The sequence below is a fragment of the Stegodyphus dumicola genome, chromosome 11, assembly GCF_044657685.1.
Source record: "Stegodyphus dumicola isolate Sdum_Otavi_A_Nest chromosome 11, ASM4465768v1".
Classification (NCBI taxonomy): Eukaryota; Metazoa; Arthropoda; class Arachnida; order Araneae; family Eresidae; genus Stegodyphus; species Stegodyphus dumicola.
In genome coordinates this window covers 149,723,794-149,738,958 of record NC_140778.1, presented here as the reverse complement: position 1 = coordinate 149,738,958, position 15,165 = coordinate 149,723,794, and the positions used below count along the sequence as shown (strand labels likewise).

Here is a 15,165-nt window from a genome sequence, read left to right as displayed (position 1 = left end):
GAGGAAAAATACACATTTAACACATTTTTAATACTAAAAGTTTTTAAATAAAGCAGATCGGGAAATCTGAATTTAATTAAAAACATACTTAAAAATATAACTTTCAAAAATAATATAGTTGCATGTATTACGAAGTTGCAAATAAAATTGAAGCCTAAGATTCCTTTTCTCAGCATAAAGTGACAAAAATATTTGAGAATTAGCTTATATTTTAATTATCTCTTTTATCTAACAGTTCATAATTATCTAACAGTTCATAATTCAGCATCCGTTGTTGAGTCTCTTGAGTCTGTTCAGGAGCTCACTCTTCGTAAGTACGGGTGTGGCAATCCAGAGGTACCATAGTCTTCAAGAGATCATCATTCTGAGACGCGGGTCATATTCCTAGAACCTCAGTGATCTATCTTCTTATCTCTTTACCCTTCTCTTAACTATAACTTTTTCTTTCTTGTGGTTTCTTTTTCGAGAATGAGTATTTTTTATCTTCCCCAATTTGAGATGCTGTTACAAATTCTTTGTTTGTGGCTTACTATGGTGAGAAAACTGCTTACGCGTTTGCCGTGCGTTGTGACCCATACGGCTGGAAAAAGCTGCATTCAGACGACGGTATAAAGGGCATAAGTGGTTTAAGCCGAGCCGGTTGTCAGGCAACCGGTGTGTGCTACGTCACAAAATCTGGTTTAGGGCGGTTGGCATAAAGTTCGAAGTTTTCAACTTTGTGCCGACTTGAGATAAGCGTCTACCAATCAGAGCGAACGCGCGAAACCGGAATGGGGAATCAAAGTGGAAAATCTGTAGACATATCCACGCATGCCCAAATTTAGCTTCTCTAAGTGGGTACGGCTTAGACCCTGTGTCGCAGGTGTGAACGGAATTCCCGCATTTTATTCCTTTTGACTATGCCTCTGTGACATTTACGTCGCCGTCTGAATGCAGCCAAAGCAAAAGCCAAGGCAGTTGAAGGGCGAGGTTCTGTCCCAAACATGCTCCTTTGACCTCTGCTTCAATCCAAACAGGAGGCACTTAGCTGTTTTTGCTAATGTTAATCGTTGGTCACTAGTCTTTGGTGTCAGTGCTTTAGATAAGCTTTTGGGAGTACCTGGTTTCGGGAGAGTCGACTTCGTGGCTTCCGTTTGCTTATAGATACGACTGGCCCCTAACACAGGAAGATGTGTTTCCTCGCTGAGCTACGAGTTTAGTGAGCCGTCGGACCGAATTTTTCTTTTTTTATAATATGATTGCTATTATATCTTCCATTTCAAAAAATGTTGTTACTGAAAACCATCCTGCTAGTGAACTTGAGTATGGATCTTCTGAAAAACGATCAAGTCCGAGTATAAATGAAAGAAATGAGAATTATTAGAGTCGTAACAGTTAGAATTTAGAATAATGTCACCTTATCTCATAAATAAGTAAATAATGGCTAGTATTGGGGAACTTCAAAATATGAAGAAACTGCGATCAGGAGACCTTCTCACAAAAACAAAATCTGTTCAACAGTCTTTTACAGTTTATATTCAAAAAACATTGGAACTGTAAAAGTAAATGTTTTCTCCCATAATACACTGAACGTTTCGAGAGGAGTTTTATCCGAACAAGATTTAATTGGTGTCTCATGAAAAGAAATTGACAGAGAACTTCGGTGTCAAAACGTAAGATCTGCCAAACGCTTTTGCATACGCAGAAAAAAGCAGTTTATTAATACCAAGTATAGTATACGAACATCTAATTCATCAGATTTACCATCATCCATTAAAACTAGGTATTTACGCTGTCGTGTTAGGTCGTATGTATCCAATCCGTTGCGCTGTTTCGAATGTCAGCCTTTTGGCCACTCTGAAGTATCATGTAACTCACATGTAAACTCACATGTGCTAAATGCTCGGAGGTCGGTTATGAGAGCAAGATAAGTGTTCAGTCTACGCCAACTGTAATGGTAAACTCCCAGCTTTTACCCGATCCGTGCTAAATGGAAAGAAGTTCAGTATCTTAAAGTTAATAGGAAAATGTCTTATGCTGAAGTTCGAAGAAATGCAAGTACTAATCAACTACGTCTAAGTGGTAGTTATGCAAATGCTGTAAAATCTGTTTGATTCATAGCCACTCAGACTCTGTTTCCTTTAGAAGCAACTAGAGTAACACATAACTACCTTTTGAAAGCTGAAAACGAGCCTGTTTGTGCAAACTGTGATGTTTGTTTCTCAGTCTATCACATTTTAATTGAATGTCCATATTTTAATAGTCTTCGTGAGAAGTATTTTAATAGCTGCGACCTGCCTCTCGACCGTTTAATCGGAAGAGAGGTCAATACCAATTTGTTTGACTACCTGAAAGAAACAGGTTTTTATTATTTAATTTGATTTTTGTCTTGAGATTTTATGTTAGAATTTTAATGAATCAGATATTTTAAGATTTTATATCTATATTGCATATTTCATTATCTGAATCATAATCAACATTTTCATCCCACTATTTCACTATCTTTTTACTTGCCTCGATTTTAAAAGTGTGCTGTTGCTTTAGATTTTTTTCTTTTATACTTTATATGCTGAAATACGAATCCTGCGTTTGGCGCATATGGCCTATAGAGCTTTGCACCATAAATCTACCACTACCTTTAGAAGCAAGAAAAAGAGGGAGAGGAAGCTAATCTGAATTAAGCAAAAGAGGAGAAAAAAGCAAAAGAGAGAGGGAATCATCTAAGGTCCCTAAGTCCATCCAGAATGTATTAGTTGATTGTCCACTTTTTCAGTTCTTCTTATCGTTTATATTTTGTGAATACAGACGTTTCCTTAACTATATTTTTAGACCAAAATCTCATTTTAACTTTTTTAACTTCTTAAAATGTATTAATTTGTATCAGAATTTTTAACTGTTTCTGCTTAGCTTATCCATTTTGACAGAATATTTTCATAATTTAAAATAATTATTAGTTTTACTCATTTTGTGAGATAATTCGTATCACAGTGCACAGTAATTTTGTTTAATATTTTAGTCTTTTATGTAATGAAATATATTTCTATATCCTGACACGAAAATTTAAACTACAACTCACAGACAAAACAGTTTGTCTATGAGTTAAAATTTAATTTCATTTGTTTTGTTCACCTCTTGGTTTTACACTTTGTCTGTATATTTATGTTTTTTTTTTAAATTTTTTAATTTTATTTTATCGCATTTTGTATATTACATCTTATTTTTCGTGTGCGTTTGGACGCGGTAGCAGCTACTAATTAGTAAGTTCAGTGTCTGACGCATAATAATCACACTTGGTTTTGCACCATATTCAAACCAACCAGCCGTTGTTGAGTAGTTTAGCAAGTTGATAACTGAAATCATGCGCTTGACGCACTATTTCTGTACTGTGGCATGAGTTGCTAGAAACATCTAGGACACATAGATTTGTCAGTCTGATTATAGAGATGGTTCAAGAGTAAGTTTCGAGAACTTTCGAGGAAGCGTGATGCATTGAATATTTGAAAATTCTTTCAAACTGCCAGATGGCGTAATGTTGTGTGGCCCTTTGGGGATTATGAGGATGTATTGATGCAGCAACCACATTTTCGTTTTTTAATGAAGGCTTCTGCTGGTAGTCAATAAAATCACGCTTTCGTAAATTTTGACTTAATGGTTTAACGGTTTAGTTAGGACCTAAAAGATTTAAATAACCAAAAAATCGATAAGATTGGAGAGTACGAATTACTAATCATTATCATCATTCGCTGGATATATGGGTTAGAATGCCGCATTATTATGATATGAACATTTTAATAAGTTCTTTTGAATCTCTTTAAAAATGTTACACACAAAGTATTTGATTTGTTTCTCAGTCCCCCCCAGATTTTTTTTAACTTTAATTTCTTTTTGGGGAGGCAAGGGTGTCAGGACTAAAAAATGAAAGAAATCACGCGCTTGTCTCATCAAATGTCTATTATTTTTTTTTAAATCTTCATAATAAAAATTTCTTTCGAATAACTGCTGAGGACAAATATTTGCAACAATTAAAAGTCTTTTTAAGTATTTGCTCTGGAAAAGAATATTTAGAAACGTCTCCTCCTAGTGCCCACAGAAATGACCTTGAAATCCACTATTTCCTCATAGCTGGTGTCGGAAAATGCCAAAAGAAAAGCATGACAAATATTAGGTCCAAATGGAAACAAATGAAACTTCTCTGTGGTTCCTTTCTATTCTATTTTCCAGCTGCACCAATCATCATTCAGTTACCCTTTCATTTTGGTGGTGATTGGTCATTCGTTCATTAAATATTCAATTATTATCAGGTGAGATTTGATTTGTTAGAGGAACTTAACGTATTCTAATAAATTTTGAAAGCGTTATCTAAGGAAGAAAATTTATAAGGATACGCTTGGAATAATGACCAATTCAGAACAGGATATTTGTGTGGAACTATTGCATTCCGACATTTGGCGAGAATTTTATGCTTTGACCAATGAGATGATTCTAACGAAGGCTGGGCGGTAAGTAACAATTATAATTACTTTTCTGTTTTGTACAATCTCAGTTAAATTAGTTCCAAAATTTAGCATTTTGATATAAAATAGGCGTAACTTGTTTGAGGTCCTTGAATACTACGTCTTTCATAAATCAATCTTGCATTTTGCCTATCACTTTCGATCGCTTCGCATCCTATTTAAGGACTGAAAAGTCCTTATAATCGACAAAAATAAAACCAAATGGGGTCAATAATCAAGTACGTAAGAGCTAGGAATGGGTTTTTAGAAATACACACCTGAATAAAAAAAAAATTACATTTTATTATAAACTTGGTGCAGTAAAATCTAAGCGTAATTATTCCTTATTGAAATAAATACTTTGTGTTATCGCATTAGCTTACAGCATGAAATTATTTCTTTTGAATATAAAGATACAGAGTTAATAACAAAGTGAAGTACAAAAAAATTGGTATACAATTTTATCGTATCGGATATACAATATTGTATATTGGATATGCAATTTTATTGGAATTACAAAATTGGGATTTTATTGGATTATATAGGATTAGATTTTATTGGATTATATTTAATATACAAAATTATACAATTTTATTATATTGTATAACAAGAAAAGAAATGCACTACAGTGGATATTATAAAGTTTGAAGAGGTTTAGGTTGAAGAAAAGTTAATATACAAATAATTAACTTTGCACAACCGTTCAATTCATTGGGCCTATATTGTAAGTCGGATATTGAGAACTGTGTTGTAATTATTGTACCTCGGCTATTTAGAACTCTCTTATTACAATTAAGTATATTGCAAAGGTTTTTATTACACTGTGCAAAAAATTAAGCCAAGCAGTAGTTACAAAATGGCTTCTAATATTCACTGTAATGCTGGTTTTGCATAAATGCTTTAAATTTCATTACAAGTAAACTATGCTTTCGATACTCAATTGTATTATATTGGATTACAGAAAAACTGATTGCATTTTTTTCCATATTTTTCAAATGTCCATCTCTGTTAATTTGGCATCTCTGTCATCTATGACAAAACTGATTTTCATTTCACTTGGTGCCTATGTGATAGCCCGTACCATATAGCAACCGTTATACTGCTTCGAAGGTCCTGGAGAATAATTAATGAGAACTGAGGTAAAATACAGTATCTCTGATGAGTCATACAAGGAAATGTCACACGGGATTAAATCCTATGAACGACGTGGCCACGCATCATCTCTTTGTCCTGTGCATTCTGTCCACGTTAGTGGAGATGATTTTGTAAATGGTCTCGACAATGGTTTTCGCACTGGCCAGCCGGACAGATTACCTTGTCGAACGGAGTAATCATCACTCTTTTCATTCAACTTTGGCATTAGCCAGCTCGATATTCTTTCTATTGTTGCGTATAAATAGCCTTAACAAGGTGGGCACATTGAACGCAGCATTTGTAAGATATGTAAAAGTAGAATCTTGGTGAGTTTAGCTCTCTTTCAAGGTATTAAATGCCAACGTTTGTAAGATATGTAAAAGTAAATGCTTGGTGAGTTTAGCTCTCTTTCAAATTATTAAAATTTACTATTGGTTGCGTAATTTATTTCGTACAAAAATTTTAAACTGTTTGAAAGGCATTTGAATAAAGTTGTACTAACTTATTTCTTAAAACATTATTATTACCTGTTGTCAAAATCTCCATATCAGGAATCTCATTTTTTTTTATTTTATTTTATTTATTTATTTATTTATTTATTTTATTTTATTTTATTTTAGTCCAGAGGGACAATTTGCCCAGAACTGTTTTTAATTTCGTTTTGGCATTTTGGGTTGGTTTACTATAAACATTTCACTTTTCAAATTGTTGCCAGCAAATATTATAACCCTACATTATATTTAAAGAAATTAAATACTGAAGAATCTTGTGAAAAAACAAAGGAACCTAGAGACATGAAATTTTGAATAACGTAGTTTTTAACTCTAATATAGGCATTTGGAATTCCGAATTTGGAATATGTTATTATCTATTTCATATCTTGTAAACCTTTAATCTTTGGAATTTTTGATTAACAAACTCAACTATTTCAAATCGAGCAATGACAACACTCTACGGGGGGGGGGAATATCTCCAGCGCCCTAGACTGTGTTCTAAAAATATGCTCTTTTTAAATTATTTTGTGATACTGCTGTTGAATTCAGTTTTATGGTTTAAGTGCAAAGAGCATGATATTTAATAAATAAAGGTAACACACAAAACGTTAAAAAAAACTCCCCTTCGGCCGCAATATGAAATCTGAAAGCTTTCAGATTTCTTCCTTTTTTTTTTTTTTTTTAATCTGAGTGCAGTACACAGAGGGTTAGCACATTTTAGAACGATTTCGATAGAAGATTAAACAATATAAAATAAAAATTTCTTAGAACCCTTAATTCATTATAAAATATCATTTGCTTTGTTAAAATTTATTTCTGTTTCAAAATGTCAAGTATAAGCTGTAAATCAAAAGATAGTTTTTACGTTTTCCTAAGAGAAATATGCTTATTCCATTATTCAAGAACGTGTTGAAATGTAAGGTATTAAATTTTCGAAGTGCAAAAGTAAGCAGCACATGCTTTTTTGGACTCTTTGTTTGGAATCTTCTTTCTATGCAAAAGCAATAACTGAGTATTTCCCTTCCCGACTTGCAACACGACTGGAATTCGGGAAGGGAAATACTCAGTTATTGCTTTTGCATGAGAAGAAGATTCCAAACAAACAGCCGGAAAAAAGCATGTGCTGCTTCTTTGGTTTTAGGGCTAAAGTGCAGAATCGTTCAATTATTTGTTCAATTATTTGTTTGGCGCTTTTTACAAGAGTAAGAAGAATTGGATTTTAATCAATTTTCTTTGACTTTTTAAGTGAAAATAGGTCGATGTGTAAATGGATAAAGTCAAGGGAGTGCACAATGCCACTTTTTTGTGCAATTCTGGGATGTTTAAATGAAAATAGGTTGATGTGTAGATGGATACCGAGTATGTGCAATTCTTAAAAACGCGCCAAGCAGTGGGCGATTCTGCACTTTTCCCGGTTTTAGCTTTATGTGATTATGGCAAAGCGAGAGACAGGTCTTTATAATTTAATTTGATTTTATCTTGCTGTTAGACCTTAGTAATTTAATAAAATCCATTTTAAATTATTTCATGTTTTAGAATTTTACACCCAACTTCATCTGAGCATTGATCATTTCATAAGTTTTGGATTTTATACTTTTGTTTGATTTTAACCCTATGTGTATATATATCTGTTTTATCTATCAGCTGTGTTTTAAGAGTCTGACATGGGGTTTGGCGCGTATAACCTCCTAGGATTTGCGCCAGAATATGGACAAACCAACCAACCAACTATGGCAATGCGTCGAGGGCTATCTGCCTAAGAGGAAGGATGCCTTCGTGGAAGACTTTCTAAGGAAAACTCGCTCCTGTCTACGTTATACATGGGGAAAACCATAAAAACACCCATGCAGCCAGCCCGTTCGCGGGATTCGAACGTCAGACCGAACTACCAGTGTTCAACGCCTTATCGCTCGTTTGCTGATGGGTCCATGTTCTGTTTCTAACGTTTTGTAAACTGAAGACTCTGGTAGCAATCCAGAAATCTTCGGTAGTAACAATAAACAAAATTACGAACAAGGATTTGCAGTTTTTCTTTCAAATAATAGTAGGATACTGAACATAGCAAATTAGGCGATATGAAAATAGTTATTTTTGGACTGCTTGGATAGCTTGTTGAATCTTTTGTAAAGCTGTATTATCTCGTTCACTTTCATCTTCCTCTTCTCCCTCCTCTTTAGCCTTCGCATGTAGACCAAAATAAAAATTAATCTTAAAAATTCTGAAAACTACCAGTAATAAACTAAATGGCAATCAGCAGAAATATCTTTTATTTCAGGTTTCGAAAGAAGGCTCACTAGTGGCCGATGGTAAAGTTTCTGAACACTGGGTAGTTCGGATCCAGGTTCGAATCTCGCGAACGGGCGTTTTCGTGGTTCTGCCTATGTGTAACGTGTATACGAGCCAGTTTTCCTTTGAAAGTCTTAGACGAAAGCATGTCTTCCTTTAGGCACATAACCCTCAAGTGCTTTGTCATAATTTAATAAACCAAACCAAACCAGTTTCGAAAGATAAAAGTTTTAAATATCGCAAATACGAACGCGAAACTGAGAACGGATATAAAACTTGGTAATAATGTAAACGCTGCAAGATTTATAAACTAAAGAGAAAGATAATGCACATATAGTTGCACGAGTATTATGCTGTAATGAACGGCATGGGCGTTTTTGCGGTTTATAACGAATCCCGGATATAACGATGGAATCTTTCGGTTCTTTCCAATTTCCAATGGACTTAATGAATATATTATTACTATTATAGGAAACTTCCAAATGTAGAAAAAGCAGATATAAAGAATTTATCTAGATATGTTTGACTGTTCTTTTTTTTTTTTTTTTTTCCCAAACTTTTTTTGGCGAATTTGTGCAATTTTCAACTGAAAAATTACTCATCCTAAAATTTTCCTCATTGCATCCAATTAATATAATGATAATCTTCTTTATGTTACTGTTCTTTTATCTTTATCCCTCCTCCCCTCAATCTTTTATGTTATATGTAAAGGATGCTCACCCAATTCCTGAAAGACCAGGTGCCACAATAAACACGTTAGAATCCCTTGAAGCCGACATCGAGTATTAATCACAGTAGTCCCTATTTGAAAGGACAAAATACCTCGAATAACACCTCTGCATCTTTTATGGACGTTATGCCTATTACCCGTAAAATAAACAAGAATTTTAGTGACTACTCCATATTCGATTTAACTTAAACGATCACATGGACAAAATTCGCGTTGCTCCCACTTCCTTAGATAAAATCTTTGTTTCATTTAATATTCTGAAGGAAAGTCTTCAGTAAAAATTTATCTTGTGTATATGTAAACTAAGCATTCATTTATTTTCGATCTTTAAATTGAAAATTTTGCATTCTGAATCTGTGCCTATTTCCTACCTTTGGCAGTAGTGCTCTGGTAGATTTTGCTCAGCTTATTTCTGATATTTTTATATATTTGTGTATTGAAAATTATATACTATGTTGCCGTCATTTTTCGTAACTGCTTTTAAATGAATATCTTTCACTTAACTCTTCGTCGGGCGCGTTTGATCTGCTAGGCACACCTCGAGCCCACTTTTGTTTGCCCTGCCTCCTTCAAAGTCGTCACTCATTCTCTATCTAGTTAGCTTCCCCTCTTCTAATGCCACTGGCAGTCGTAAGGTCAAAAATCAGGAAATGTATTTCTTTATTTCCAGTTGACAGATCAAATGATCTAATAGGCTCATTGCGCCCAATTACTTTGCAGTTTGACAAGTAAATTTTCTCTGATTTTTTAACACTGTATCGTATTTATTGGTTAGTAATTTCGTATAATAAAATTTTTTATGATTACCTACAAAATTGAGTATGTTTTTGGGCTCTGGCTTTTCAAGCATATTGCGCCTGATCATGTCATAATTTTAAAAATGTTTTAATAATTTAAAATATTGCTTATTACAAAATTTGACAAAGACATTTTCGTAACAGCATTAGAAATACTTGTTTGATTCAGGCTCCAAAATGTCAAAAAATAAATAAATAAAAGTTTGATTTCAGACACCCTCAAGATCTTGAAGAAGTTTACTTCTGAAATCGTTTTGGTTATCATCCCAAATTTTTTTCGGTACGCTATCTAAAAGACGAAGTGATAATCCACGTGTGAAGATAGTGTGAGAGAAATTAAAATGAGAAATCTGACGGCGAAGTTTTTGATTCTGATGCTGAAGAAAATATTGAGGAGACGCAACACACGCTATGTGTCCTCCTTACCACAGAGGATGCCAAAACTGCGATGCATTTCATTAAAAAATTTTTATTCACGTAAACTGTAGAATCCAAAGTGATGGAATCTTTTTAGTTTTTGGACAAAAATATGAATACAATTTTCCTACAATTTGCAACACGCCACCTGAAAATTAGATTAATTCTGTACTATGAAATTGAAAAGAAAAGTTCGTCAATAATTTTTGTTTTCATTTTTATTGTTTCTAAGTTTTCATGCATGAAATAATTATTAATATTAGTTAAAAATGGGTACTTCGAGGGAAGGGCCATGATATTTATACTAAATAATTTATCGTATTAAATTATTAATGTATAATAGTGAAATTTGAAAAACACAGCCATCAACTTTAATAACTGCGCAAAATAATGATTATAATTTAATATTAATATTCTTTTTAAAGATTAGATTTAATTTTCACTTCTCTTGGTAAATGTGATAATGTTAAGATTGTTTTGTGATTTATCATTCAATATTTACACGTTTTTATGAGGTAACTGATTTTTCTTTTCGAACCGCTTATTAACTAAACGGATAAACTCACCAGCGGCCGATCGGTAAAGCTGCTGAACACTGGTAGTTCGGTCCGATCTTCTAATCTCATGAGCGTTTTCGTAGCTTTCCCCCCATGTGTAACGCGTATACGAGCTAGTTTCTCTTAGATAGTCCTCCACTAAAGCATCCCTGCCTTTAGGCAGATAGCTTTCGAGTACTTTACTGTAATCAAATAAATTAAACTAAACATAAATGGATTATCTCATTAATATCTGCCGTATTAGCAAAGGTGGACACAAAAGGCATCTATGAATACTGTATTAAAAAAATTATCAATTTGTTTGTATTACAATGCAATAAAATATTGTATCGATATCGTAGTTTATTCGCTAAGATTTTTAAAACTGTTTCAGTCAATTATTCCTTTTAGATTAATGCCAGAATCAGATTATTTTGAGCCGTAGGTAGTCTTCATTATCGCGAATTGTACATATATTTATACCGCTTTTTGTCTAATCATCAGGTACGCCGATAATATTTTTAAATGAACGTAAACGTTGACTACTCACTACTGGTATGGGAAAATTGGAGAAATTTACCATTTAGTATGCTTTTAGAGACGTTTATACGGGAGAAAAGCATTTCTTAAGAAGAATCTAATGCAATAGTGAAATACAAATTTCTGTATGCAACTTATATTGTGCCTGGCTGTCATAACAACTATTCTCGCCAGTATATCTGACTGGGCTTGTTCGCTATAAGTCTTCATAGTTTAAAATAGTGGTGAATCAATTAAAACGTTTATTATTATTTTGTTTTTGCTGAGCGTTTTATGCAAAAAACAAAATATAATGTTATAACGAGTATTTTACTTGAAGCAAAAGTCGAAATATTTATATTTCCTCTTGATCATTAGGTGCGCTACGATGGCAAATTTCAAGGCATTTCTTCAATACACTGCTTGGAAAGAGGGTTAGGACTCGTTTCTGCGGCAACATGCAGCTCATTCCTGCGGCAAGAGACATTTATTTTGTCTTGTGCTGAAACAAACAATACAGTGTGTAGAGATAGTCCCACTATGAGTTCAAAACCAAATGAGCAGTTCTGATCGTTTTGTTTACGAAACAGTTCGGATGAGAATGTTCATCTGGGAGGTATTATTTTACATATTTTATATTTTCTAATAACTTGAAAAAATTGGATATCAGAGAGGAGTCGTCGTGCATGAATGATTTCAAGAATAAAAGCGATTGTCAAAAGGTTTTTGTTGCAGCTTATACAGAGTTTACCCATCGTTCGTCAGTTTTAATTTCTGATGGTCTGATGGACGTGTAAAGAACCCAACCAAACATGTTGCCCATGATATGATGAAAATGCAAGCAGAAATGATTTTGTTATCTCCAGTTTTTAATCTATTTTCTCTCAAGTCTCTCGTAAAAATCTTCTTTTGAAATTCTGTATTGGAATTTTCAATTTCGAATTAATTACTTTACAGTACTGATTGAAAAATATTAAACAGCAGCCGGAATCAAATGATACTAATTCAGTATCATTAATAATCAAGCAGTTAAAAAATTCTCATCTCAACACATTAAAAGGCACACTCTTGTTTTAGGAGATTATAAAAATTCTGTTGTCATTCCCTTCTTTCCATCAATTAGCTACAAAGTTGCACATATTTTGCAGAAATTTAACTTTCGGGTTGTTTATTCTCCCATCAATAAAATTCCGAGTTCCATACTCAAGGACCCCATTCCGGATATGAATTCCTGGGGTATTTATAGGATTCCTTGCCAGTGTGGTTTAATTTACATTGGCCAAACTAAGAGAGCCTTAAAATTTCGCGTCAAGGAACATGAGGCATATGTTAGAAAAAACGAAACACAGAAGTCTTCTGTTGCTCAACATTGTTGGTCCGAAAACCACACTTTCAGTTTTTCTGCTGCCAAAATTATTCAAAAAACATCTTCCATTGGAGAACTGGATTTTCTAGAGGCATTTCACATTCATAAAAATCTTTCTGTTCTAGGTAACGATCCTAATTCCAATCTAAATTTGCCTTCGGCCTTTAAAGAAATTATGTTTTAGTTCTGGTTTCACCAACAGATGGCGCCACTTGCTTATTCTTGTCCAGGCTTTCTTATCTTATCTAATCATTATTTCCTATCTTGTTCATTTGCGGTTTTGCAGCTGAAGATGGTGGTTCGGTAAAACCATCGAAACTAGTCCTGTGAAAATTTTGTAAATATAACGCTGATTTTTGTTGTTTGACTTCTGAATTAGTATTTATTCGGCGTGTTATTGTGTCTTAATCCTTGCAATATTTACAGTAACTTCCATGTAGATGTTAAAGTGCACAAAAAGGAAATTATTTTGCACAGTGATCGGTGCTTAATAGAATTAAAATGCTGCAGAATCTAATATTTTTCTATCAAAACGAAATCATCTAATTAGAAGATGAAAAAATCAAAAGCCACAAACAATAGGAGTAGATGAAATCGGTGAATTTGATGAAACAAATTTATAATGGGAAAATGAGTTGAACAGTATTTTTTCTTCTTATGAAGGGCAATACACAATGTAAATATTTTCTTGAAAGATACTTAAATTGTAGTTTACCACTTTCGTAATGAGCCACGTTCATCATAACATCAGGTTAAACAGTCTCAATCAAGTCAAGGGATAACTAATTACTAGAGCTGTGAAAGTCATGAGATAAGTGAAATCCTTGAGCATGATAACATGAAAAATGAGGATGAAAGGGCACTGGAGTTGGCAAAGGAAACTGATCGATCGTCTTGATATGCTTCATTTGCTAAATCTCTCAAACTACAAACCCATCCAAACATGTTGGAAACCCATCCAAACATGGTTAACAAAGGGAGGGGAAGATACATAAATAAATATTCACAAAAAGAAAATCTGAAAGGTTTTATATTTTAAATTACGTCTAAAGGGGCGTTTTTTTTTTTTTTTTTTTTTTTTTCCCTACATTTTGTGTGTTACATTTATTATTTATTAAATATCACGTTCTTCGCACTTAAACCAAAAAAATTCACTTCAACAGCAATATGCGAAAATAATTTTAAAATGAGCATATATTTAGAATTTCCGATACGTAGTCTCCCGCGCTGGAGATAAAAATGTCTTTTCTATACAACGCTTTGAAATCCTTGAGTTTGTTAATCAAAAATTCGTTAAAGGTATACAAAATATAAAATCGATAATAAAACAAATTTCAAATTTGATCTTCCAGATACCCATGTTCGCAGTAGGATTACGTCATTCAAAATTTAATGGCTCTAGGTACAGGTTGTTTTATCACAATGCGAGAAACATTTATGCGAATTCTTCGTTATTTAACTTCTTCAAATATAATGCAGGGCGATAATACTTGGTGGCTAGAGTTCGAAATGTGTAACGGACATTCAGAGTGATTCGATGCAAAATCGCAAAACGAAAGCAGTAGTCCCTTTGGAGTAATAAACTATTTAAAGTCAAACAGTGTATTAAGCAAACGATGAGGCCGAGGAAGTTAGACAGAAAAATTCCGTTCCTTAAATCTGAATGAACTATAAGAAATCTGAAACTGGATGGTGCTTAATAAAAAAATTTCAAAATGCAAGATCCGAACTAATAGTTTTCTTCGGTGCATTTTTTTTTAAAAAAAAAAGCACGCTACGCTTTGATTGGTTTGTTTGATTACGGTAAAGCACTCCAGAATTATCTTGCCTAAGGGGATGACTTCGTGGAGGACTTTCTAAAGGAAACTGGCTCGTATATACGTTACAAATGGGGAAAAGCATAAAAACGCTCATGCAGCCATCCCGTTCGCGGGATTCGAACTTCGAACCGATTTACCAGTGTTCAGAGGCTTTACCGCTCTGCCGCTAGTGGGTCCGATTCCACGTTGAAGCGGCATGTGGGAATAAAAGGGAATGAGCTGGCAGATATCACAGCGAAATGTGCTGTTGAACTGTCCAGTCGCCTCATCCCTTTTGGAGACATCTGTTTTGTTGTGAAAGAGAAGATCCAAAAAAAAAAAAAAAATGGCAGCAACTTTGGGATGTTCAGCTTCAAAACAAGTTAAGACATGTAAAGCCTAGAAATGAGCATTGGGAATTAACCAAAAATCGTAAGGAGGAAGTTCTTTTGACTCGCCCCAGAATTGGTCACACTAGAGTGACACATAACTACCTTTTAAAAGCTGAAAATGAGCCTATTTGTTCAAATTGTAATGTTTGTCTATCTGTCCGTCATATTTTAATTGAGTGTCCCTGTTTTAATAGTCTTCGTCAGAAATATTTTAATAGCTGTG

At 33.8% G+C, this 15,165-nt stretch overlaps 1 protein-coding gene across 1 annotated transcript in view; it reads left to right on the top strand.

Moving 5' to 3' along the window:
* The first annotated feature begins 4,202 nt into the window (after window positions 1-4,202).
* LOC118192918 (T-box transcription factor T-A-like) overlaps window positions 4,203-15,165 on the top strand; it is a 110,366-nt gene continuing 99,403 nt past the window's right edge. Inside the window, exon 1 of the mRNA XM_085826493.1 lies at window positions 4,203-4,478. Within this exon, the coding sequence (XP_085682619.1) occupies window positions 4,375-4,478 (104 nt within the window). The 5' untranslated portion in view covers window positions 4,203-4,374. The remainder of the gene's footprint in view (window positions 4,479-15,165) is intronic.